General features: G+C 40.9%; 2 protein-coding genes across 3 annotated transcripts in view; one reads left to right on the forward strand and one right to left on the reverse strand.

Annotated features, from left to right (window-relative positions):
- The first annotated feature begins 812 nt into the window (after positions 1–812).
- Rnf32 (ring finger protein 32) overlaps positions 813–25523 on the forward strand; it is a 36605-nt gene continuing 11894 nt past the window's right edge. The window contains exons 1-6 of the mRNA XM_041640647.1: positions 813–827; positions 1358–1622; positions 5440–5582; positions 8236–8268; positions 8750–8874; positions 9270–9378. Of these exons, the coding sequence (XP_041496581.1) occupies positions 813–827; positions 1358–1622; positions 5440–5582; positions 8236–8268; positions 8750–8874; positions 9270–9378 (690 nt within the window). The remainder of the gene's footprint in view (positions 828–1357; positions 1623–5439; positions 5583–8235; positions 8269–8749; positions 8875–9269; positions 9379–25523) is intronic.
- Positions 16161–25523, reverse strand: part of Lmbr1 (limb development membrane protein 1) — a 175947-nt gene continuing 166584 nt past the window's right edge. For both annotated transcript variants that reach the window (XR_005973313.1, XR_005973315.1), the window contains one exon: positions 16161–16622. The gene's annotated coding sequence lies outside the window, so the exon portion shown is untranslated. The remainder of the gene's footprint in view (positions 16623–25523) is intronic.

The raw sequence follows: 25523 nt of genomic DNA on the forward strand, positions 1-25523 counted from the left end.
AAAAAATATTGTGTTGAAATTCTCAAGGTATTAATAAAAATTGGCAAAAAGAAAATAATGTAACACCATGGTCCCAAAACTAAAAGGGGCAATACCAAATATTTCCCCCAGCTTTTGAGGGTATTGGAGCAACAGTAACCATTTGCATAGTATCTTATGCAGAACAGTTCTCTGTAAGCCCTTAGGATGTTTTCTTCTTTTGTATAATAATCCTGCAATGTCAGTGATTTTGTGTTTTTATAGATGCAAAAACTGAGCCAGAGATGTTTAGATAGCTTACCCCCAAAAGCAGAAAGCAGGTTGGGACTCAGTGAGTCCATCCTCATCTTCTGTCCAGCTATGTGTTGGGCAGGTTGAAGATAAACAGCAGGCCCCTTATACCTGCTTCTTGTTTCTTTTCTCCCTGAAAAAACAAACATGCATGCGGGTTTCCTGAACACCTTTGTTGTTGCTCATGTTATCCAACATGCTCATTTCTTTCTTCAAGACTTGGCTTAAGTGTTGTCTTTAAGGGTTGTTCACTTAGTGTCTGATTTTAGTCTGAGACTTCACTCTAAACCCCCGTTTTTGCTGCTAGATGTTCTTTGTGTTCACATTCTTTCGAGCACTGTGGGAAGCTACTGGAGGACAGGGATGGAGAGTGTAGCTCTGTGCTGCCCTGGAGCTGGCATTCCTGTTATCATCTCCATAACCCTAGGAGATCTGAATGTTTACCAACACACTCACTTTCTCTTCACAGCAGAAGAATGGAAGGAACTGTACTGTGATGCTAGACTTTGTTGAAGCCACACCATGGTGTTTCCTGATTGAGCATGTTAAAAAATAAGGTATTTCGTCCTCCTCAAAACCGACCCATAGTTTCACTCTTGGGATGTAGTCAAACTGTACCTTCTTTGAGCGTAAAAATAGTTTATAAACCTTGTGTCCATGAGGAGCTGTGAGCAGGAGTGGGAGGTGTGGGTAACAGTAAGTGCTGTGTGCAGGCCTTTCCTGGCTCAAGAACCTGGTCCTGCAGCAAATGCTTTAAGTTTTCACCAATGAGCTTATGCTTAAAAGCATAGTATTTGCCTGGAGTCTAATTCAGTTATAGCAAAACAGCAGGTGTTTATTTAGGCACACACAGGTTTGAATGTATTGGTTTATAATTGGCTCCAGAAATTAAATGAAAAGGTTTCCTTGGTTTCTAACGTGGATGTTGGGTCTGGGTTTGCTGACTTGGGTACAGTGGCTCTGGCATTCCTTCCCATTGATTTGCTAATCCGCCACCAGTGGAGCGCAAAGCTTCAGTTTCCTTCTAAAAGATGTTTGTTACACACTGTTTCAGTAAATAAGACAACCCCTACCTCCTACTTTTTAGGATCATTCATCTAAAAAAGGTAACTTAGCAGTCACTGCAGTTGCCTTACAGGACCACATTTTACATGATCTTCAACTTGGACATCTCTCAGTAGCAGACCCTTGCAAGACAAATGTGCAAAAGAATGAGAACAAGACAAAATCTCTCAAAAGAGACACAACGGCCATAATAGATACTGGGCTTAGAAAAACTACAGAGGGCCCCAAAGTGGAAGATCCAGAAAGGGAGTATGTTCTAGATCCCGCACCGCCAGCGCTAACTTTAGGTAAGCTAATCTGGTCATTTGTTGACTTGATGCTAACTAACCCAGTGTAACCTCCTTAAGCTGGAAGGTACCCTATTTACAGGGCTGAAGCAATGGTGTGTTTGGAGTAAAAATACAACCTTAACATTTTCATTTTATTGGCAGATACTGACAGCCAAGTGTGTTGTTAATAAGGCTTTGAATGCCAACTTTTTGTCTGCCAAGGTTTTTTTCCAGTTCTGAGATTACGTGTTGGTAGAACTGTCTCATAAACAAGGTAGCCACCAGCAATACTATAAATTGCAGCAACAGGGTAAGTGACTTGCTTTTGTGAGTGAATTTCTGGCTGTGTACATTGTGCCTGGCTTTATCATGTGCCCTGTGGCACTTCACATAATGCCAGAATTGGTCTGTGCTTCTGTATTTTAAGCCCTTCTGCCTTCCTTTGCATACTTTTGTTGGCTTTGGAAATCTCCTTGTATAGCTCAGGCTGGCCTTCAATTCTCAATCCTTCTGCTTCAACCTCTTGAGTGTTTGGTTTATAGGTGCGTGTCTAGATCTTTGTGTTTTGTGAATGTAGTTTCCATCTGGCATCTTCTAAATGAGCCTGGGTCCATTAAATTGAAGATGAACTTCAGGTGGTGTCCTTCCTCCTTAAGCAGCTTTCTCACCTCTGGTGAGGCACAGTGTCCCCACTGGTGCACAGCCCCAGCAGTAATGCTCATACTCTCAGCCCATTTCTACTTGAACCTGTGCAGTAATCCCTCATTGAACTAAATGCCTTGATGCCCCCCAGGGGACCCCCTTCCCAAAATTTTTACATGCTCAGTGCTTTCTGGTGACACTGACATCAGTTTAAATACCACCCACAAATTTAGTGCCTTTCCATCTTAATTGGATCCCTGTCATACACTAGGGCCATAACTTTTTTTTTTTGAGAGAGAGAAGGTCTCACTGTGTAGTTGAAGCTGTCTTAAATGCAACCTTCCTGCCTCTGCTCCTACTGTAGCCCTATATGACTATTACAGAAGTAAAGTTGTCAAACTGTCATGAATCTATTTTTTTCATATAGTTTGGCAGATAGAAGATTTGGTCTTACCTTGGCAGTTTCAGCATGTAATTATTTTCTGTGAAATCAAGAACTTTCCTGCTTTTTTTGAAAGAAGCTCTTTACTTCCTCTCTTGGCACATCTGAATAGTCAGCATCTCTGCTTTGTTGCTTTGGAGCCTCAACAAACACTAAAGCTGTAATACTGCCACATTCTGTCTAACCACCAAGACAACTACAGAGGGACAAGGGGTACAAAATACACAGCCTGATAGACTAGACAGAAATGGAGCAGGGGACCATAAGATTTCATTGTGCTGCTTAGATTGGCAACAAAATGAAAACTTGTGAATTATTTCTGGAATTTCCCATTGAATATTTTCAGATAGTAGTTGACTGTGAATCACTGAGCCCTCCAGAAAGTACAACCACAGATAAGGGAGCATGACTTCAGTGGATAATTAGCTTAGCATTAATTTCCTGGTTCCCATTTCTATAGTAGCATGTTAAGGCCACAGAATTCTTTATACCATTCTTACAATCTTGTGTAAGTTTGAAATCATTTTAACTGGGAAGCTAGAAATAAAGGATTTCTAAATGATTAGGCATGGCAAATAGGTTTGGTTAGGGCTGTTGTGTTGTAGACAGGAGGCGGTAGGGGTGCCTGCATAGCACAGAAGGAAAACCCCTCATCAGGCAGTCAGGTACGCCTCTTGTTCCTTTAGCTGCTGAGGTGAGGAGCAGAAAGTTTCCACGTATGGCAGAAGAGCCATCCAAGGGTGGCAGGCACCTTGAGAGAAAGCTTACTCTCAGCTTTGCTGCTTTGGGCTATATTATAGATACAGGTTTGTGCAGTTCAGAGTCTGGCCCTTGATGGTAGGCATCACATCACCTATAGTAAGTCATATGCCCATCAGTGTAAGAATAAATCAAGACTGAGTTCATTGCTCAGGATGGCAGGTACTAAAGCAAGACAGGAGAGGCCCTGAGCCTAATGGCTCGGGGTTCAACTCAGATTTTGGGGGTTTTGTTTGTTTGTTTGTTGTTCTCCTGATGGTTTTAGTGTTGGTATATTTTTACTAGAATTAAGTCTAGTGAAATAAGTTAATCTCACCTATATTATCAGGTGAGTTTGGAATATAGATGCTCTTGACAGAATTTTTGTCTGTTGTTTGTGTGTGTGTGTGTTTTCACAGGTATAGGCATGTGCGTGTGGAGCCCAGAGGCTGGTATCAGTATCTTCCTCATTTACCTTATTTTTTGAGACAGGGTTTCTCACTAAACTAGAGCTCACCAGTTCACCTAGACTGGCTGGCCAGCAAGCTCTAAGGATCTCCTGTCTCTGCCTTGCCGGCACTAAGCACACACTATTGTGCAATTTTTTTACATAGACACTGGTGATAGAACCCATTCCCCTGCTTTGGTCATGCATTTTATGATTATTTCCTTTTCTTATTCTGTATTTTTTCCCTTGTGCTTTGTATTTATATATATCAATTTAATTAGAAATGTCTCTTTGGAGAAAAAGACATTTTGGATTTATATCTACTGTTGGTTCTAGTTTCATTTTGGCTTTTATTTTCTTGGAATTTCTGCTGTTGACCTTGTTAATTCCTTTTTGTTTCTTTTACTTTGCTGCATTTCCTTTTCCTATCATCTTAGGTAAAACATTTGTGTGCAGAGTTTGTTTCCTGGCAACTGCATGCAGACATACACATCCTTGTGAACTGCTATTTACTTCCCATGTTGACACTAATGCTCTCATAGCTACTTAGCTCTTAGTACTATGTCTCTCCATTGTCTTTTTGTTTTCTATATACCCACAATTATTAAGGTTCATGGGATGAGTGTCTCTTCTGTGACTTTTCCTGGGAAGGCATAGAAGTCTATTTATCTAGAAAATACACTCCCTGTGAGAGTACTTTTATGTTTTAGCCTTTCAGAATATATTCATACTTCTACCATGAATTTTTCTAGGACCAAGAGTGCTTTTCCGATGGCCCTCTGTGCTAGGTCTATTTTTTTTAATGTACCTTTACTATTATTTAGCAGTTTGCAGATAGTGATTTATATTTACAGTCCTACCAGCATAGGCTCAGGAAGGTTGTGAGTTCCCCATGGGATATAAGCTCATGTGATGGGTTCTTATAAATTTCTTACTTAAGAAATGTATTCTTGCCGGGCGGTGGTGGCACACACCTTTAATCCCAGCACTCGGGAGGCAGAGGCAGGTGGATCTCTGGGAGTTCGAGGCTAGCCTGGTCTACAAGAGCTAGTTCCAGGACAGGCTCCAAAACCACAGAGAAACCCTGTCTCGAAAAACCAAAAAAAAAAAAAAAAAAAAAAAGAAAGAAATGTATTCTTAGGTAGCACATGATTGATGTGCTTTGTAAAGGTGAGGGCAGCAAGGCTAAGTGGACGGAGGCAGTGCTAGAAGCTGACAGTTAAATTAGACAAAAAACAAGAAGGAAAATGGCAAATAATAATAATAATGTGTTCTTCAACTTCTATACAACTAAATGTCAATCCTGCTTGCTTGAATATCCCTAGCATTCAGAATGATGACAAAGTCTGTATAAAACATAAATCATTATTGAGAATGTCAGGTTTATCACTGTACTCATACCTCCATAGAAAAGCACCTTGATATGCATTGTGGAAGGTTGCTATAATGCCTCCCTAGAGTATCCGCATATAGTTGCCTATTAAAAATTACATGTGACTATGCTAAAATTACATGTGTCTATGCTAAAATACGTGAGTTTTTATTGTGTCTTATCTTTCCTGTAGCCCAGAAACTAGGCCTCTTGCCACCTCCCCCATTGCCACTGTCGTCAGATGAATGGGAGAGAGTGAAGCAGAGATCCCTCCTACAGGGGGACTCCATGCAACCATGCCCGATATGTAAAGAAGAATTTGAGCTCCATCCTCAGGTACATAACAGAGCTTTAGATCAGCCAGGCTCTGCATCCCCAGTATTAGTCACTGAGCCACACAGTTCCATGCTCCCTTGTAACTTTCAAATACTTAACATTTTCTCTACTACCCTTAAAGTGTATGTGTATGGCTAAACAGCATCACTTGATGGTGTCCACTTACTCGTGTGACACTAAGTACAAGTATGCCATTTGCATGAAAGGATGCTTTGAATATCTTCAAAGAATTTATGGGAGAATCCTGGTATAAAATGGAATCATTGTCCACACAGCTCTTAATATAAGCTGGCTGGTCATCCCGGTGCATAGAAAGCTCATGACCCTGTCACGCAGACCCACTGCTGTGCCTGACTGAACTGCCAGCTCCAAGGAGCCAAGGTCACTCATGCTTCAGAATTTGGGGAGAAATATGGTTTTGCCCAAGGCTTTTACATAGTGTGTAGCCTTAGCTTCTACATGGTAGGCACTGAGACAGCAGCTGAGAAAATCCAGCACAGAGCCAGGCGTAGGTCCCAGCCGAGGACCCCAAGCTTCATGGGCTTGTCCTGACCTCTCAGACTTAGAAATGCTTCACTGTCAGCCATTTTTGCTGTCCAGTAATGTGAATTCAGATGCTTGAAGTATACTTTCCTTCTAGCTCTCCAAGAGGACCTAATCTTACGTAGGAGTTGGATATTGGGAAGATTTCAGTCAGCCATTGAACCACAGAACTGTCATGTGTAGGGAAGTTTGTAATCTAGTGTCGAAGTGCAAGATCATTAAAGCTGCAGAAAATCATCCAGCATCAGCAACCTCATTTATTGTCTGTACATGTTTAGCCTGTTTGTATGAAGGATGAAAACTTAAATATTTCAGCTGTTATGTAAGCATTTCACTAAACTTTGTCATTTTATTTATATTTATAGTATTTGGCTAAAATACTAACAGTATTGTGTTAATCTTGCACTTAGTATTCCCGTATTGGATTTTTTTTTCTTAGTTAAAAATAGTTTTTCTGGATTAGAGAAATGGCTCAGTGGTTGAATATTTACTGGCTATTCTGCCAGAAGACCCAGGTTTGATTCCTAATTCCCCCATGGTGGCTTACAACTCTAGTTCCAGGAGATCCTATGCCCTCTTCTGACTTCCATGGCACCAGGCATACAGATAAGACATACATGCAGGCAACACACACACGAATAAAAATAGAAATAATTTTCTCAATTACTTTGATGATACTTTGTTGGTTTTTTGTGGTTTTTTTATTATTTGTCTTTGTTTTGGGAGGGTTGTTTTTTCTACTTGGTTTGGGTTTTTTGGTTTTATTGAGACAGAGTTTCTCTGTGAAATAGTCCTGGCTATCCTTGAACTCGTTCTGTAGACTAGGCTGGCGTCGAACTCACAGAGATCCTCCTGCCTCTGCCTCCCAAGTACTGGGATTAAAGGCATGCGCCACTACCACCCAGCTCAAGTAATTTCTTATCTGTGCAGTAGATGACAGCATCTAACAGTGAGAACAGAACTCAGGTGATTCACTACAGACCCACCCGGAAATGTGACAAAATGTGAATGAAGTGTAGGCCTCACTTACCTAACTATCACCATGAACTGTTTGCGGTATCTCAAAGTGTAATATTCTAATATTATTTATTAGAATTATGTAAGACTTACATTGTTTAGAGCAGAATGTTATCTGTTGATAAAAGACTTTGAAAGTTATAGTTAAAAAAACTGAGTCCACAGATGATTTTAATACAATACTTAATTAAAGTTTACAGTTGGCAGGGTCCAGAAAAAGGTTTTAGGGGCTAGAGACGTGGCTCACAAGTTAAGAGCACTGGCTGCCCATCCAGAGTACTGGGGTTCAATTCCTAGCACCCACATGGTGCTTACATCCACCTCTAACTCCAATTCCAGAGGATCTAATGCCCTCTTCGGGTCTTTATGAGTACCCTATGCATGTGGTACACAGACATACATGCAAACAAAACAGCCATGTTCCTAAAATAAAATAAATATTTTAAAAAGGTTTTAGGAGTTTATGAGCTCTATTCTAAAATTCCTTCCCTTAATCCCACTTAAGAAAAACACAGAGTGAGCAAAGCCACAGGGCAGGTCACTGAAAACGGTAGGATGTGGATCTGCCCACTCACCTGCCCGTGGTTATGGTCTAAAATCCTTTCTCCTTATTGGGTCTAGGCTAGTTTTGATTTTTGTTTTTCCAGGTCAAAACATCAGTGTTGGGTGGAGAGTTTTGAGTCAGAAGGGTGGCGTTTTCTCATGAACATATTTTCTCTCCATCTAAAACCTCTCAGAATTAGGTCACAATAAGCTGGGATTTTAAGTTGAGGAGTGTAATTTAGCTGAACAAAACCCTGTAAAGATGTTTGCTTATTGTGTCTCTGCTCCTTCTCCTACCAAGTCCTTCATGCCCACCCTATCCACCTAGCAGTGTCTATCTTGGTACTCCTTTTACTGGATTAATATCAAGCATGATGTGTTTTATGGTATTGGGTCATTGGCTTTGTTTCGATGATATGCTTATACTATATTAAACTTAAAAACGTAAGTGTGAAAGTGCTCAGCTGTCTGAATGCTACCTTCAAGCATCCGGATGCCCTTCTAGAGGATGTATTACTAACCCAGGACTCTGCTCTCTCCGGGTGGACAGGTGCTGCTTTCCTGCTCACACGTATTCCACAAGGTAAGGAACCCCACCCTCGGCCTGGCCTCCTTCCCTCACGCATTGAAAGAGCTATTTGTTGATCCATGAGCACCATTTGTAGTCAGAAACATGGCTTTAGGGTAGACTGCAGCTCATCCTGTGGTGAAAATCGTGGATTCTGTGACAGACCCACAGATATTTGTGTAGCAGATTGTTAGTGCCGCACATCAAAGCTGCTGATAGCTTGCTTCCTGCCGGCTGTTTGCACTGCAGTCTGACACGTAGTATTTTACCTTTATGCCACTTGACTTTCAGAGGTTTTTGAAGTCTCTGCATGCATGTTCTTGTGGAAAGTCATTTTTGAAACAGGTTTCCTGAGGAAGTGCTAACATCTGATGAAGCTACTTCATAATCTAAATTGGACTGAGTTTCACTTGAGAAAACACTAATTACATTAGAAGTAAAAATATTGTTTATAAGTAATGACTTGTAAGGTTTTAAGTGAAATCCTTTTCTTCAGGCATGCCTTCAGGCTTTTGAAAAGTTCACAAATAAAAAAACCTGTCCCCTCTGTAGAAAGAACCAATATCAAACCAGAGTGATACATGATGGGGCCCGCCTGTTCAAAGTAAAGTGTGCCACCAGGTAAGAGTGTCCTCCATGCCCTGCGGAGGGGAGACAAATGTTTGTAGCTCAGGCTGATTACTTACCCAGAAGGTCACTAGGCAGCCTAGGCTGGGAGGAGTACTTGTTAAAATAAGGCCATTAGGGGCTGCAGAGATGGCTCAGTGGTCAAAACCACTAACTGCTCTAGAAGACCCAGGTTCAATTTCCAGCACCCACATGGTGTGACTCACAACTGTCTGTAATTCTAGTTGTCGGGAATTGGATGTTCTCTCTGACCTCCATGGGCACCGGGCACATAAGTGGTATAGATATTCATGTAAACAAAACATTCATATGCATAATAAAATAAAAGAATTTTTAATTTAAAAATGAGGCTATTAGGCAGTCATCATTTCTACATCTCTGTGTTTTAGAGTCCAAGCCTACTGGAGAGGGTACATCGTTAGAAAGTGGTACAGAAACCTAAGGAAAATAGTCCCTCCTACGGATGCCAAGTTAAGGAGAAAGTTCTTTGAAGAAAAGGTGGGTGTGTACCACTACCTGCTCACACACACATGGTCTATATGGGTGAATATTCGGGACTGCTAAAGTCAACAGGCAGTGAGACTGCAGCTCACTTCACTTTTAGAGCTTTTTTGCTCAACTTAGTGACCTCCAACCTCATTGCATGAAAAATGGTATTCAAATCAGCTTTGGTTTGACCATTGTGTGCTGTTTGATGGTACCATTTTCTGATAAAATAAGGTAAAATTGAGCTTTTACAACTCTAAGAGTCCACAGTTACGCTATAACATTAATGAAAATGGAGACCTCACTACTATCTCCCAGTAGCTGGCTGAACTTCGTAGGATCACCACATTACAGAAACAGACAACTCCTGCCTGTGCTTGCTTATGCTCGCTTTGCATTTTTTATGTTATTTGGCAGGGTGTAGGGTGTCTTAGTTAGGGCTTCTGTTACTGTGAAGAGACACCATGACCATGGCAATTCTTATAAAGGAAAACATTTAATGGGGTGACTTACAGTTCAAAGGTCCATTATCATCATTCTGGGACAAGGCGGCTTGCAGACAGACATGGTACTGCAGAGGTAACTGAGAGTTCTCTGTCTTGTACAGGCAAAGGAAGTGGTCTGAGACACTGGGCATGGCTTGAACATTTATGAACCCTCAAAGCCCACCCCTACGGTGACACACTTCCTCCAAGCCATACCTCCTAATAGTGCTATCCCTTTAGGGGCCATTTTCTTTCAAACCACTACATGGGAGGTGCATGTTTAACATGTCTCCATTTGAACAAAAAGGATTGGCAAGTATTAGAAGTAACCAGTCATGAAGAGAGAACCTTTCTCATGCCTGCTCCAGGATGGCAGATCTAGCCACCATGGGTGGGTGCTTTGGGACCCTTTTCCTCACCTGGTATGTTCACTGCAGGCCTAAAAATCAATAATAAAGAAACATAGTAGGCACAGAAAATATTATATTTGTTGCAAACATTGATATCTTTCCAAGTTAATTTTCATGTACATTGTTTTAGGTTTGGTAACAGTTAGTGTTAGTTTATGGTAACATTGTGGTATCCCAGCATGCCAACCTCAGATCACTGGGATAAGCTCCTCAGCCAGACATGATGATCCATATCTATAGTCCCAACACGTGGAAAACTGAGGTAGAAAGACTGCTTGAATCTGGAGTTTGAGGCTAGCCTAAGCACCATAGCAAGACCCCATATCAAAGAAGAAAAGGATCATGCTGGAGAAATGACTCAGTGGTTGAGAGCACTGACCGCTCTTCCAGAGGACTTGAGTTCAATTCCCAGCACCACCCACATGACAGCTCACAGCTATCTGTAACTCCAGTTTCAGGGGATATGATGCCCTCAAACAGACATACCTTCAGGCAAAACACCAATGTACATAAAATAAAAAATAAAAATATTTTTTAAAGAAAAAAATGAAAGGAGAGCCAAGACGTTGGCTCAGAAACAAAAAAAGAAGAAGAAGAAGAAGAAGAAGAAGAAGAAGAAGAAGAAAAGGATCCCGTCTCATAGCCACACTGTGCTGCCCATCATTCCCTATGTAGGTACCATTGACATGTGTGCTTTTTCATTTAGGATGATGACTATAACAGATAGCCTTTAATGAAAAACATGATTCCTAAGAAAAACAATAAACAATAAAGAAAGTAAAACATGGTTCTTTATTTTCTAACTATTTTCCTAGTTATTGCCACCTTTAGGCACAAGACCGAGTGATCACAATCACATAACTCCTGGTCCCATCAGACACTCATTTGCCTAGAGGAAGAAATGGGAGTGTCTGTGACCTGTGTATGGCTTTGCCCTTACCTGGGTAAGCCAGCCCATTTCAACTGTGCTAAAATTACATTTATTAAAGCAAAATAATTTTTTTTCTAGTACCTTTCCTAGGCACTGAAGGGACTGGTATCAACACAGACACCCCAAGACCAAGTTGTCAGCACAAGAGGAGATTTATTTGCCCCAGAGGGACAAAGTGGAAGAAACAAGAGACAAAGACAAGAGATAGAGGACATGGGAGAAGGAGAAGGAGGGAGGGAAGAAAGGGTATTTATCCTGGAAGGACAATGGACTGCCTCTGGATAGCAAGGAGACAGGCATGGTGCATAAGCAAATGGCAGTTTAGGAATGTAAAAGGGAAAGCTCCCTGTGTTGGATGAGTTTTTTTTTTATTTTTATTGGGCATGTTAATTAGGTGAACCAAAGGGGGCTTTTGATTGCTGGATTTCAAAATTTGATAGGTGGACCCTCGTAGTCAGCCTCAGGAAGAGCAAGTGGACAAATAAGGGAGCAGACCTTGGTGGCTAGGTTTAGGAATGTCATCTAATGGGTTCTAGCAAGGCAGAAGGAATGGGGGAGAAGGACAAGGCCTGCCAGAGGCATGTCTGCCCTGCTTGGACTGACTAGAGCCCCTTCAGGCACTAAGTCTTTGTTCCAAGCAACACAGTCATTAGAATATGTAAACTAGAACATTTGGCATGTTGTGGTTGTCACTGTTCCTCATGTTTAGTTAAGAACACTTGAGTTTCCTTGAAGAGTAGGTTGGCATCAGATGTGATGTGGATGCTAAGCTAAGGGCTTTGCACACTGCATTGTGAAGTGGTGGCTGGAAGATACCAGAGGGACTGGTTGGTCCGGCTGGAAAAAGCTCCTGTCTTTGGCTATAAGGAGACCCAAAGACAAAGACTACAGGGGCTGCCTACCAAGTTGGATTTGACCAAGAAGAAAACAAAATATCTCAAAAAACCTTGACCTCTCCTAACTGAATAAGGAACACAGAATATCTGGGGTAGGGATGAATTTCTAAAGAGAATTCCTCATTCCTGTCTACTGTTGGGTGAAAAGATTCCTGTTTTCCTCTTCCCCATAAAGAAGGCAGCAGGCAAGCCTTCCTTCTAGGTCTCATCTCTGTCCCTACTCATTAGTCAGGATGATACCCCGAATCAAACCAGGATAGGCACTTTGTTTTCTGGACATCTGTCTTTAGAACTGTTTCATCTTCCATCCAGACTTATGCCTTTTGTAATTGTTCTCATCTTTTTGCATTCTCCTGGGTATTATACTCAGTGGACTGATGGTCAGTGTTGTTCTCTGATACATTCTTAGTAATTATAATTTTTTTGTTTTTTCTTAAGACAGTCTCATGTTGCCTAGGCTGGTCCTAAGTTCGTAAGTTGAAGCATAAGCTGTGACAACAGGCAAAAATACCACTGAGCCGGAAGCTCTTTATAATTTCTGTGTGCAATAATATATGGCTTACAAGTCAGTGTCATTGTTCGCTTTTGCAAAATTTTAAGAAAGACTTGAAAACTATTTACCATCAGTATGTGGATAGTTTGTTCATGTTTACATGTAATGACTTTGGAAAGTCTAGGCTATACATTGCTGTCACATAAAGCAATCATGACAATCAGTTGATGGTCCTCACTACACAAATTTATCTATGAGGGTGTGACATGGCAGATTAACTCACATGGTCTGAGAACATGTGAAGACCCAATGCTGGTGGTTGTTTTCAGAGCCCTGTGAAGTTATGGAGGTTCATGAGGCTGTATTCTTAAGTCAAGGGAGGCCCAGTAGTGTCTGAGGCCCAGCCCTGATTGCTCTGTTCCATTTCTTAAAATGCTTTCCAGACACTGAAAACATTTGTTGTATCTTTACTTGCTGCAAATGAACCCCACTGTCATTTTTCTTGGAGCTTTTTAGAATCTCCAAATAATTCCTCCCATATAAGAAAACACTTTCAGTTTCTCTTAATAATGACAAGGAAAACTAGGACTAGCCATCACATGAAGGCAAATCTCTCCACTCATAACCATCTTCTATCCTGCAGGGAAGAGCTGAGAACCCTTGCACAAAGGCTCCTCTTGGCTTTATGAGTCTCTTACAGCACCAATACCACTTCACTGAAAAGGACAACACTGTGGTCTGAGGCTCCTGATAACAACCAAAAACAAACTATTTGATGTCCATGGGGGGGGGGGATTAAAAGTAAAAGGATGAAAGTCATTATACCAAGGAAGTAGAAACTGGGAGCAAGCAGGAATAGTTATGCTGATAGCTGAGAAGGCAGGTTTGAAGGGTTGGAGAGATGGGTTAGCTGATAACATGTTGCATAAGCAAGAAGACCTGATGCTCAACACCCAGGTAAAAGTAGCATAGACAAAGTACAGAAGGACCTTGGGAGTTCAGTGGCCGGCCAGCCTAGTTAAGTGAGAGACTCTGTTACAAAAGTTAAGGTGAAGAGCAATTGAGAAAGATACCAGACATCACCTTCTGGCATACACTAGCACCTGCATGTACATACCCACCTGAACACACACATACACAAGAGAAAAAGAAAGCAGACTTCAGTCAGAAATTTGAAGCAATAAATAAGGTGATTACAATTTTATAAACTCCATCAAGAATGTGCAGTGATGGGAGTATATAAGCACTGGATATTGGTATACCCTGCTTTGTAAATCATACACTCCTGGATATTAAGGGTCATACAGGCCCAGATATAATAATATGGGAAATAATTACTCCCAGTCTCACCAATAGAAAGATAACATAGACCCAAAGCTCAACAGAGAAAACTGCTGTAACTCAAATTGACATGTAGGAATTGTTATATCCAACAGCTATGAAACACAGATTCTTCTCAGGAGCCTATGGGATTTTTCTCCAAAATAGATCACATTTTAGTCCATAAAGCAAGAGTCGATAAGTACAAAAAATAAAAAATGGTGCATCAGATCACAGTGGCATAAAAGAAACCCATAACAAGAACCTTAGAACCTACACATGTATAGGGAGCAAGCAAATAAGCTCCTAATGATTGTGAAGACACTGGGGAGGAAATTGTAAAGCTAGAAAAGAATGAGAAGCAAAGCAGCTTATTAGAATCTTGGCAGTGTAGGGGAGTTCATAGAAATGAGGTATGCTTAGGTTAAAAATCCAATAATACTGTAAATTAACAAAGATGGACCTCAAGACTTCCAGGTAGAACAAATATAACCCAAGATGATACATACAATCAGGGCAGAACTTGATGAGACAGAGACTGGAAGAGCCCAAGAATCAGTGAAACGAAGAGTTGGTTCCTTAAAAAGATATATAAGATCAAGGACCCTTAGCCAAAGTAACCTAGTTGTAAAAGGCCCAAAATAATAAAATTAGAAAGGAAAGGGGGACATTACAACACACCAAAAAAAATCCTGGAGGATCACTAGGGAATATTTTGAAAATATTCCCAAACATTGGAAAGATTAAAATAAATGGTTAAATTCCTGGATACATTTGACCTATCAAAATCAAATCAAGAGGATATAAACAACCTACACACAAGACTGAAGCAACAATGACATTGAAGCAACAAAGAAAAGCCCAGAACCAAACAGATTACTGCTGAATTCTACCCAACCTTTAAAGAATAGAAGCTATGACCCTCAAACTACCTGTCAAGTAAAAAAGAAATAAATGTTACTAAATCCTTTCTTGAAGCCAATATTACTCACTTTTAATTTTTTTTAATTTTATTTATTTTACATCCTGACCACAGTTTCCCCTCCTTCGTCTTCTCTCATTCCTGCCCCCTAATCCACTCCTCCTGTGTCTATTCAGCAAGGGGCAGGGCCTCATGGGTATCAACAAAACATGACATATCAAGTTGCTGTAAGACTAAGCACCTCCCCTTGTATTAAAGCTGGGCAAGGCCACCCAGTATGAGGAATGGGTTCCCAAGAGCCAGCCAGAGTATTAGGGACAGTCCTGCTCCCATTGTTAGGAGTACCACAAGTAGACCAAACTACACAATTGTCATATATATATAAAGGGCCTGGGTATGCAAGCTCCCTGGCTGTTAGTTCAGACTCTGAGTTTCTATGAGCCAGCTGTTTCTGTGGGTTTTCTTGTGATGTTCTTGACCCCCTCTGACTCCTACAATCCTTCCTCCCTCTCTTCAGCAGGATTCCTTGGGCTCCGACTAATGTTCTTGCGGGTCTTTGTATCTGTTTCCATCAGTTACTGGATAAAGAGTCCCTGATGACAATTGGGGTAGTGACCAATGTGATCACAGGAAATGGCCAGTTCAGGCCCACTATTGCTAGGAGTCTTAGCTGGGGTATCCTTGTAGATTCATGGGAGTTACCTTGCATCAGGTTTCTACCTGACCCCAAAATGCCCCCACTTCCAGTCTCCTCTAGTACTCTTCCCCCTCCATCCAGCCCACAACCCAGTCCCTCAAGTTCCCATACCCACCCTTCCCCATCCCTCTTGGGTCCTCCTTGTTACCTAGCCTCTCTGGGTCTGTGGATTGTAGCCTGGTTATCCTTTACTTTACAGCTAATATCTACTTATGAGTGAGTACACACCATGTTTGTGTTTCTGGGTCTGGGACCACAGGATGCTTTTTTAAAAATACAACAAAAAATTAATAAAAATACTAGGCAAGCTGAAATTCATGACACACTACAAAGAACATGCACCATTGTGTTACTTATGTTTCTGTGCTTGTTATGGTTACTATTGCTGTGTTCAAAAGTCAGGACCAAAGCAACTTGAGGAGGAAAGGGTTTATTTATTATCATCACTGTTAATGATCAAAGGAACTCAAGGCAGGAGCTGATGCAGAACCCATGGATGAGTGCTGCTTACTGGTTTGCTTTCCATGACTTGCTCAGCCTGCTTTCTTATAGAACCACCAGCCCAGCAGTGGCACCACCCACAATAGGCTGGGCCCTCCCACATCAATCACTAATTAAGAAGATGCCCTACAGGGTTGCCTACAGTCTGATCTTAGGGAACCATTTTCTCAATTGAGGCTCCCTCTTCCCCAATGACTAACTTGTATCAAGATGGCATAAAACTAGCCAGCACAGTTTCTCATTACTATGATAACATACCAATGGAAACAAAAGTTGGAGAGGTTTATTTTGACTCAGAGTGCCAGGAGGGGGAGTCCATCACAATAAGAAAGAACTGGAGACATGCACCCATAATGACAGGAGCTTATTCACATCTTGGTGGATCAGAAAGCAGAGTACAGGCCCAAAAGCCTTCAAGGACTGACCTAGCAGCCCACTTCTGCTAGCTAGAACACAGTTCCAAATGTCCCACATCCTCAGTGACACCAGTTGGAGGCCACGTGTTCAAACAAATGAGCCTATAGGCAATGCATCACAGTCAAGCCATGACAACCATGATGAAGTTGGTTTCATTCTTGTGATGTAAGGGTGGGTTCAACATCTGTAAAATAACAAAGGCAATATAGCATATAAGTTCAAAAACAAATCAATTATGTGATCCTCTCATAGATGTAGAAGAAGCCTTTGATAGTTCCACATCCCTTCCTGATAAAGGTCCAAAGAAACTCCGGAAAGAACAAACATACCTTAACATAATAAAGTGTATATATAAAAAAGTTAGCCACCTTTATACTAAATTGGGAAAACCCTCAAAGCATTCCCCCTAAAGCCAGGAAGGAGACAAAGATCCACTCAATATAGTATCTGAAATTTTTGACAGAGATCAATAAAGCAAGTGAAAGAAATAAAATGGGGACAAATAAAAAAGGAAGTCATAGTATGCTTTGCGATGATATGACCTTGTTCTTAAAAGACCCAAAAGGATCCATAACACTTTTAGCGAAGTAACAGGATAAAATAGAAAACCTTTTCTATATACGAATAACAAGCATGCTGAGAAAGAAATGAAAATAGTCCCATTTGCAATAGCCTCAGAAAAATAAAACACCCAGGAATAAACAACCAAAGAGTTGAAAAACAATGAAAATTTAAAACATTGAAGAAATTGATGGAGACACTAAAATATGGAAAGACTTCTCATGCTCTTGGAGCTACAGAATTGATATTATGAAAACTGGTCATTTGAGTAAAAGCAACTTACAGATTCTGTGTAATCTCCATCAAATTTCAGATAAGGTTCTTCACAAGATTGGAGAAAAAAACTAAAATTGATAAAGAAGCACAAAATAGCCAAAACAATCCTGAGCAGAAAGAACAATGTTAGCAGTTTAACACCTGATCTCAAAGTATACTACAGTCATAATAACAAAATCAGCACGGTGCTGGCACAAAACAAGCATTGGAGTCGAGCAGAGGGGCCAGAAATAAACCCTCAAGCTACAGCCACCAAGTTACTGAGGAAACATGTCAAAAGCACATTGAAAACAAATCCCAATTAATTGCGGTAGGAATTTGGATTTCACGAGAATGATGCTAGATCCCTCGTCCCATGGGGAATTCAATCCAAATGGAACATGTACCTTCATGTAATACCTGGAACTACCCAAAGAAAACATAAGGACACCACTTGAAGATACAGACATAGGGAAGGATTTTCTGAAGAGGACTCTAACAGCCCTAGAAATAATAAATTAGCAAATGGTATTGCATGAAATTTAAAGTTTCTACACAGCTAAAGAAACAATTGAAGAGACTACCTACAGAATGGGAGAAAATGTAACTGCCAACTATTCATATGATAATGTCTAGGCTATATAACAACAACAACAACAAAAGAACCAAAACACACTCAAAAAAATGCCCAAACAAACCAATAAACATGAAAAGGTCAATAAACATGAAAAAAACAGCCACTGTTCTTAGCCAAAATTAGGGAAATGCAAATCAAACTCTACTGATAGCCTATCTCACCCTGTTTACAATAATATCAAGACAACCACAACACACTGGTAAGGATATGGGGGAAAAGGAGCTCTTACTGCCGCTGCTGGGATATTTATTGGTAGACCCACTAGGAAAGTCAGTATGGATGTTTCTCAGAAGAAATCTAAGAATTGAACAGTCATGCACTATATCTGTGCCACTCTTGTGCCTGTTCCCCTCCCTGACGGTAACTTTCCAAGTGGTCCCTCTGATGCTCTCCTATCATACACATTATGAGTGTAGACCTTGTGCTCCAGAGAAGACAGTGATATTTGTCTGTTCCCCTCCCTGACGGTAACTTTCCAAGTGGTCCCTCTGATGCTCTCCTATCATACACATTATGAGTGTAGACCTTGTGCTCCAGAGAAGACAGTGATATTTGTCTGTTCCCCTCCCTGACGGTAACTTTCCAAGTGGTCCCTCTGATGCTCTCCTATCATACACATTATGAGTGTAGACCTTGTGCTCCAGAGAAGACAGTGATATTTGTCTGTTCCCCTCCCTGACGGTAACTTTCCAAGTGGTCCCTCTGATGCTCTCCTATCATACACATTTATGAGTGTAGACCTTGTGCTCCAGAGAAGACAGTGATATTTGTCTGTTCCCCTCCCTGACAGTAACTTTCCAAGTGGTCCCTCTGATGCTCTCCTATCATACACATTTATGAGAGTAGACCTTGTGTTCCAGAGAAGACAGTGATATTTGTCTCTTTCTAATAGAGTGCATTTCCTGTAACATGAATTCAGTCAATTTTCCAGCAATTTCCTGTTTTTTTTCTTCGTCCATCTGAAGGTGAACATGTAGGCTAGTTCACTACCTTGTCTGCTGTGTACAGCTGCACAGTAAACATGGCTGTACAGTATGTCTGTTCTACAATTTAGGACATTTAGGAATGCACCCATGAGTGGCACGGCTTTACTGCATGATGGTTCGATTTTTAGATTTTAAACTTCCATACTGACTTTTCATAGGCTTTTCTCAAAAGCCTTTCAAGAGAGTCGACTTACTGTTACCACATGCACAGTGTGATCATTTGTAAAGAGCAGCCATACTCCATAAGTCATGTGGGGTTGTTATGTGGAGCATCTCTTTACATATAAATAGATGGACATTAATACAAGCAGCCTTCTTTTCCTCCAAAGATAGACAGCCTGGCAACATTCTCCAGTGCTAATGATTTCTCTACAGCTACTGGTGGACCTGGCAACTGGCTGACTGCCACTAAAATTTTCTCATGTAGTCTATGCACAGATACTGGGCCGCATCCACAGCAATAGTTACTTTTAAAGGAAGAAAATATAACCAGAGTCAACTGCACAACAGTTACAAAGCCCAAGGCAAATAAGCTGGAAGTACTTTCATGATAGGTAATTCGGCTAAACAACAAAGTATGGACTATTACAAGCATAGACTACAAATGAAAAATGAGTGGATCTAGGTATGCATTTGTTTAAGACAATAGGACTCTTCATACTCTGTAAGAAAGATACAGGGCTAGTGGAGATGAAAGCCAAAAGAGAATTTTTGTTTTAGTTTTGTTTTTATGAGACATCTTCTTCTAACCCTTTATGCCCAGGTTATCCTTAAACTTCTGATCCTCCTGCCTCAGCCTCTAGGGTGCTATGGATTGAAGTTATGCATCACCATGCCCACCACAGAGTTCCTTTTTGTATAAACCTTTGTGTTCTATGATTTTTTTTAACTATTGCTGTTACCAATTTTTCACCCCAAACTGGGTCTTTTTGTTCTGTTTAAATTGTGTCTCCAATAAACATAGAGTACCAAGGAGACTTGTGCACAGTCAAAGACAGGAGAAATGGAAGTTATGTGTATAAATCTGCTTGGCTTGTTAAAAACTGAGAGATTTCAGATGCAGAGTAGAAGAAATGAACAATTAGGAAAGATGATTCTTCCTGGGAATCCAGGCACACTTTTGTTTGTTTGGGCTCTTTTATACTTCTTTCCATTCTCATCATGGCTGTTGTCAGTGGTCATAGACCAGTCAGTAGGAGGGTAGGTCATTTAGTACAAGATGGGACAATAATAAAGTTCAGGGTTGTCTGACAGATCCCACCAATTTTTGCCAGCTCATCTGAAGACAGATTTAACCTACAGGCATCCTGTCCTCCAAGATTCAGGCAGGTAGAAATTCTGCTAGGTCAGCAGGTAGTGCAAGTAGTGCAAGATTGCAGTCATACATGAATTGATTTTTATTTCACTAAAATTAAGAGGAAATTTCTTCCTCACTGACTTTTCTGCTTTTAATGAAATAATTTACAAATATTCCTGTTAGGCTGAGGCGATGATTCTGTGGGTAAAAGAGCTTACTGTGCAAGTGTGAGGACTTGAGTTCAAATCCCCTGCACCAGTCTAAAGGCCAGAGAGCATAACAGGGATGTTTCCAACTCTGGAGCTCCTGGGAGGAGGCAGGAAGTAGAGACTGGAGACTGCACAAGCTCTAGGACCAGATCATTGAAGCACAGAGTGGTGGTGGTGCGGGACCCTATCTCCAACAAGGCAAGGACTGACACCCAGGATTGTCCTCTGACCGTCACATGTAGGCCCACACACACAAATATTCTTGCAGAAGTTCAGAAATGGGGAAAGGCAGCAGCAAGAGAGGATAATGAATAGAAAAGGTGATGAGGGATTAAAGCATAGTAAGAAATCAAATATAACTGAGATAAATCTACCTGTTATATAAATAAACTCTTGGATTCTATTGATATAAGACACTTAAAGTGAAACAAAAATTTTCAGAGTAAATTCATATTAATAAAAAACAAATGAGAGGTTGTACCAGCTTGCACTCCCACCAGCAATGCAGAAGTGTTCCCTTCTCCCCGCAACCTCTCCAGAATAAGTTGTCATCTGTGTTTTTGATCTTGGCCATTCTTACAGGTCTAAGATGGAATCTCAGAGTTGTTTTGATTTGCATTTCTCTGATGATGCATTGCTGGAAATGCAAGCTAGTACAAACCCTTTGGATGTCAGTGTGGCGATTTCTCAGACTATTAGGAAACAACCTTCCTCAAGACCCAGTAATACCGCTTTTGGGTATATATCCAAAGGATGCTCAATCATTCCACAAGGACATGTGCTCAACTATGTTCATAGCAGCTTTGTTTGTCATAACCAGAACCTGGAAACAACCTAAATGCCCCTCAACCGAAGAATGGATAAGGAAAGTGTGGTACATTTACACAATGGAGTACTACACAGCAGAAAAAAAACGACAGCTTGAATTTTGCAGGAAATGGATGGAACTAGAAAACATTATTTTGAGTGAGGTAACCCAGACATAGAAAGACAGTTATCACAGGTACTCACTCATAAGTGGTTTTTAAACATAAAGCAAAGAAAGCCAGCCTACAAACCACAATCCCAGAGAACTTAGACAACAATTGGACACTAGAGAGACTTACATAGATCTAATCTACATGGGAAGTAGAAAGGAGAAAAAGACAAGATCTCCTGAGTAAACTGGGAGCATGGGTACCCTCAGGGAGGATTGAGGGGGGAGGGAAAGGTAGGGAGGGAATCAGAGAAAAATGTAGAGCTCAATAAATATCAATTCAAGAAAACAAATGAGCACAGGCCAATTACTGGGAGGCTGGGGGTTCAAAGGCCAGCCAAAGCCTGCATAGCAGCATCTCGTCTCAGAAAAATAAACAAGCAAATAAAGAAAAATGAGTCTGGGAGATTGTTCAGTAGGTAAGGTGTTAGATGCCAGGCTCTCGGATCCCCAACAGGCAGTCTTCCACCCCTGTGATGCCAGCTCCAAGAGTCGGAAACTGGAGGATAATGAATTTGAGACCAGAATAAGCTGGTCTCTGACAGAGACATACAGACAGATAGGAGAAAAGGAGCAAACCTAGCTACTGAGCCCAGCATCTGATGATAAGTAACTTAAAAGTGAACACTGGAAGATAAAATATCACCAGGCTGAAAGCACTGAGGAGGAAGGCATCCACGGACATGAAAATCATGTTAAAATTGTAAGAGGCTCATGTATACAGCCTGCTGCCATTAAAGATCAAAATGTAACTGAAATCAGTTTCCACAAAAATAGAAAACATGGGAAAAATTTAAAGTATGAAAGAACAGAAACTTACATGAACATTTTAACTTAACTAAAAAGATGCTCAAGTGTAGCTAATCCTAAATGTATTCCTAATCCTGACCACCAGTACCAGAACTAGGATGGAGTTTGTTATTATAAAGGTCATTTATTGGGGCTGGGGATGTAGTTCAGTAGTTAGGCTGCTTGCCCAGCATACAGACAGCCTGAAGTTCAATTTCCTGCACCACATAAACCAGGTATGGCAGTGCGTACCTGTAATTCCAGCTCGTAAAGTAGGCAAGATTCAGCTCCCAAGATGATCCTTGGCAAGGATGGCAAGCTACATCTCAGCTGTAGAGGCCAGCCTGGGCTGCAAGAGACCCTGTCTGTTTGTCTTTGTGATGGAGGAAGGTCATTGGTTAAATAAAAAGAAACTGCTTGGCCCTCATTGGTTAGGAGATAGGTGGGAGGAGTAAACAGAACAGAACGCTGGGAGGAAGAGGAAGTGAGCTCAGACTCCACAGCTCTCCTCTCCGGAGCAGACGCCTCAGAGAGACGCCATGCTCCCAGCTCCCAGGCAGACGCATGCAATGAAGCTCCGACCCAGGATGGATATAGGCTAGAATCTTCCCGGTAAGCGCACCTAGGGGCGCTACACAGATGATTAGAAATGGGCTAAATTAATATGTGAGAATTAGCCTAGAAGAGGCTAGATAGAAATGGGCTTGCAGTGATTAAATGAATACAGTTTGTGTGTTGTTATTTCGGGCATAAGCTAGCCAGGCAGCCGGGGTGCTGGGGACGCAGCCCCGCCGCCCTTATTACTACATCTTTGTTTTGTTGTTTTTTGAAACAGGGTTTCTCTGTGTAGCTCTGGCTGTTCTGGAACTTACTCTGTAGATCAGGCTGGCCTTGAACTCAGAGATCCACCTGCCTCTGTCTCCCCGAGTGCTGAGATGAAAGTTGTGCACCACCACTGCCAGGCTGAAACCTTGTCTCTAAAAAAATAAAAAACAAAACAAAACAAAACAAAACAAAAAAAGCTACATATCAAATGATGACAATGTAACCTAGATTGCTCAGCACTCTGGCCAGTCTCTGCCTAGCAGGAGTGCAAAGAGACAAAATATAGCTGGTGTGTGTTGCAAATGTAAATGTGTGTGATACTCTATATTGACAAAATGCACAAAAATCACATAAAATTACCACAACTAGATGGCTGGGGGTTCAGAGTCCATGTATATATGTGGTAACTATTTGTTGTACAGCCACAATCATCAGATGTGAATGAAGGAAACTGTCCCTTCATAATAGTTCACACCCCAAACTTAACAAAGAGTATTCAAACCACAGAAGAGCTTCTTCTGATTAAATCAAAGTATTGAATAAAATTATTAATATTTATGGTATATTTAAATATAAATATTCATTTTCTCTAGATTAGATTTAATATGACTTAACTCTAAAAAATTGATAAGTTTGCCTGTGCACCTCAAATTGCACAAGTTAACTCTAACACCTATAGCAGGGTAGAAAGAGCCATCCTATATTATAAAAGACAAACCTTTTGATATATAAAACATAAATTTAGTAGCTTAAATCCCCATTAAATAAGGGACAACTAGTGAACTGTAGAAATCCATATGCATCAGCATATAGAATCATCTAATCTGAGGATTTTAGCCCATTCACATGGAGAGGACAAGAGAACAATTCATGCCATAACCTATCAAAGCTGTGTGAGTTTTAATATCTAAACACTAATGAAACTAGTCAAAGACAACTTCCTGGGTACCATACCTTGTTAGATAAAGCAGTGGATAGGATAGAAACCACTGCATCGGAGGTTGCGGGGATCTGAGACCTAGTACTTTTGGGTGCCTCCCACGGCCAAAAGGAATCCTGACTGAAACACTAGACAGCAACTTGTCCTGGACACAGCAAAGCAGAGTCTTTACTTTTAGTAAAACTATAAAGAATACAGTTTTCATTAAAAGAATATCGGCATGCATACATAGATAAATGTTTAGGAGGTCCAATCATTTGCTTGTGCTTTTTAAAAACTTTCTCATGGGAGTGAAGTTAATGTTTCCTAGCTGGAACAGGAAAGCTGAATAACAGGTGTTTCTGAAGTCAGTACTGTGGCCAAGCAGTGTATGTGCAAGACTCGGTCAGCCCGAGGCACTGCACACTGCCTTATTAGGTTCAATGTGGTTGATAATAATAGAAACAGAATTTTGATTGATTGATTGATTGATTTGGTTTGGTTTTTTGAGACAGGGTTTTCTCTGTGTAGTCCTGACTGTCCTAGAACTCACTCTATAGACCAGGCTGGTCTCAAACTCACAAAGATCCTTCTAACTCTGCTTCTCAAGTGCTGGGATTGAAGGTGTGTACCAATACTGCCTGGCCAGAACAGGATTTTTTTTTTTACAAGAAAAATGGTTTCAATAAAAAAAAAAGTTTTCCATTTAGAATGGCTGTAAAGTGTGTGTGTGCAAATATGTGCACATGTGCTTGTACAGGTGTGTGTTATGGGTATGGATACATATATACACAGGTGTATTTGTACAAGTGTATGTACAAGTATGCATGTGTTTGTGCACAGGTGTGTGTATATGTATGTGGGCATGTGTACAGAGGTGTTTGTATAGGTGTGTGTGCATGCAGTTATTCAGGCAAGTGATGTGAATGTATATGTCCAGATGGCCTCTGTGTGCTCAGCCAGAAGTGTGTGCTGATATGCTGGTTTCTATCTTCTTTCCTTGAGACAGGGTCTCTCACTGTACCAGAGGTGTGCTGTTTTAGTTAGACTGAATGGTCAGCAAGTTCCAGAAATCTCCCTGTCTCTGTTTGGGTTCCAGGCATAGGCATTCATGTCCAGCTTTTTACTTTGGTATTGGGGGTTGAACTCAGGTCCTCAGGTGAAGCACTAAATGTTCTTTATTCACTGGGCCATGCCCCAGTTCCAAAATATTTTAACATAAGGTTGTAAATAAAGATGCTTTTAGGAGAGTTAGACAGATTAGTATATCTAATATAAAAATATAACTGCTGGCTCTGGCTCCTCAGTATGTGAGTAACTTTTTTTTCTATCAAAGGTAGTTAGCCCAACAAGGGCCCTTATTCCCTGAATCCCCTTCCCTTTCAAGTCAATTAGCCAGTCACATCAGATTATGAAGTCTAGCTCCCTGGTAGTCACTTCCTGTGTGACTATTTCTGTATTACTGAAAGATGGAGGTTGGCCAGGTAAATTTTTCTAGCCTGCTTTGGGTTCCAAAGGACCCTTCATTTACAAAAAAAAGGAAAAAAAAAAGCTTTTCTAAACTTATTTTCGCTATCTTTGTGTTTGCCCAAGCTTATTCTTTCCCCATACTCTGCAGCTTGAAGTCATGA

The sequence above is a fragment of the Microtus oregoni genome, unplaced genomic scaffold (assembly GCF_018167655.1).
Source record: "Microtus oregoni isolate MIOR12 unplaced genomic scaffold, Mior012 000064F_ref0000363, whole genome shotgun sequence".
Taxonomy (NCBI): domain Eukaryota; kingdom Metazoa; phylum Chordata; class Mammalia; order Rodentia; family Cricetidae; genus Microtus; species Microtus oregoni.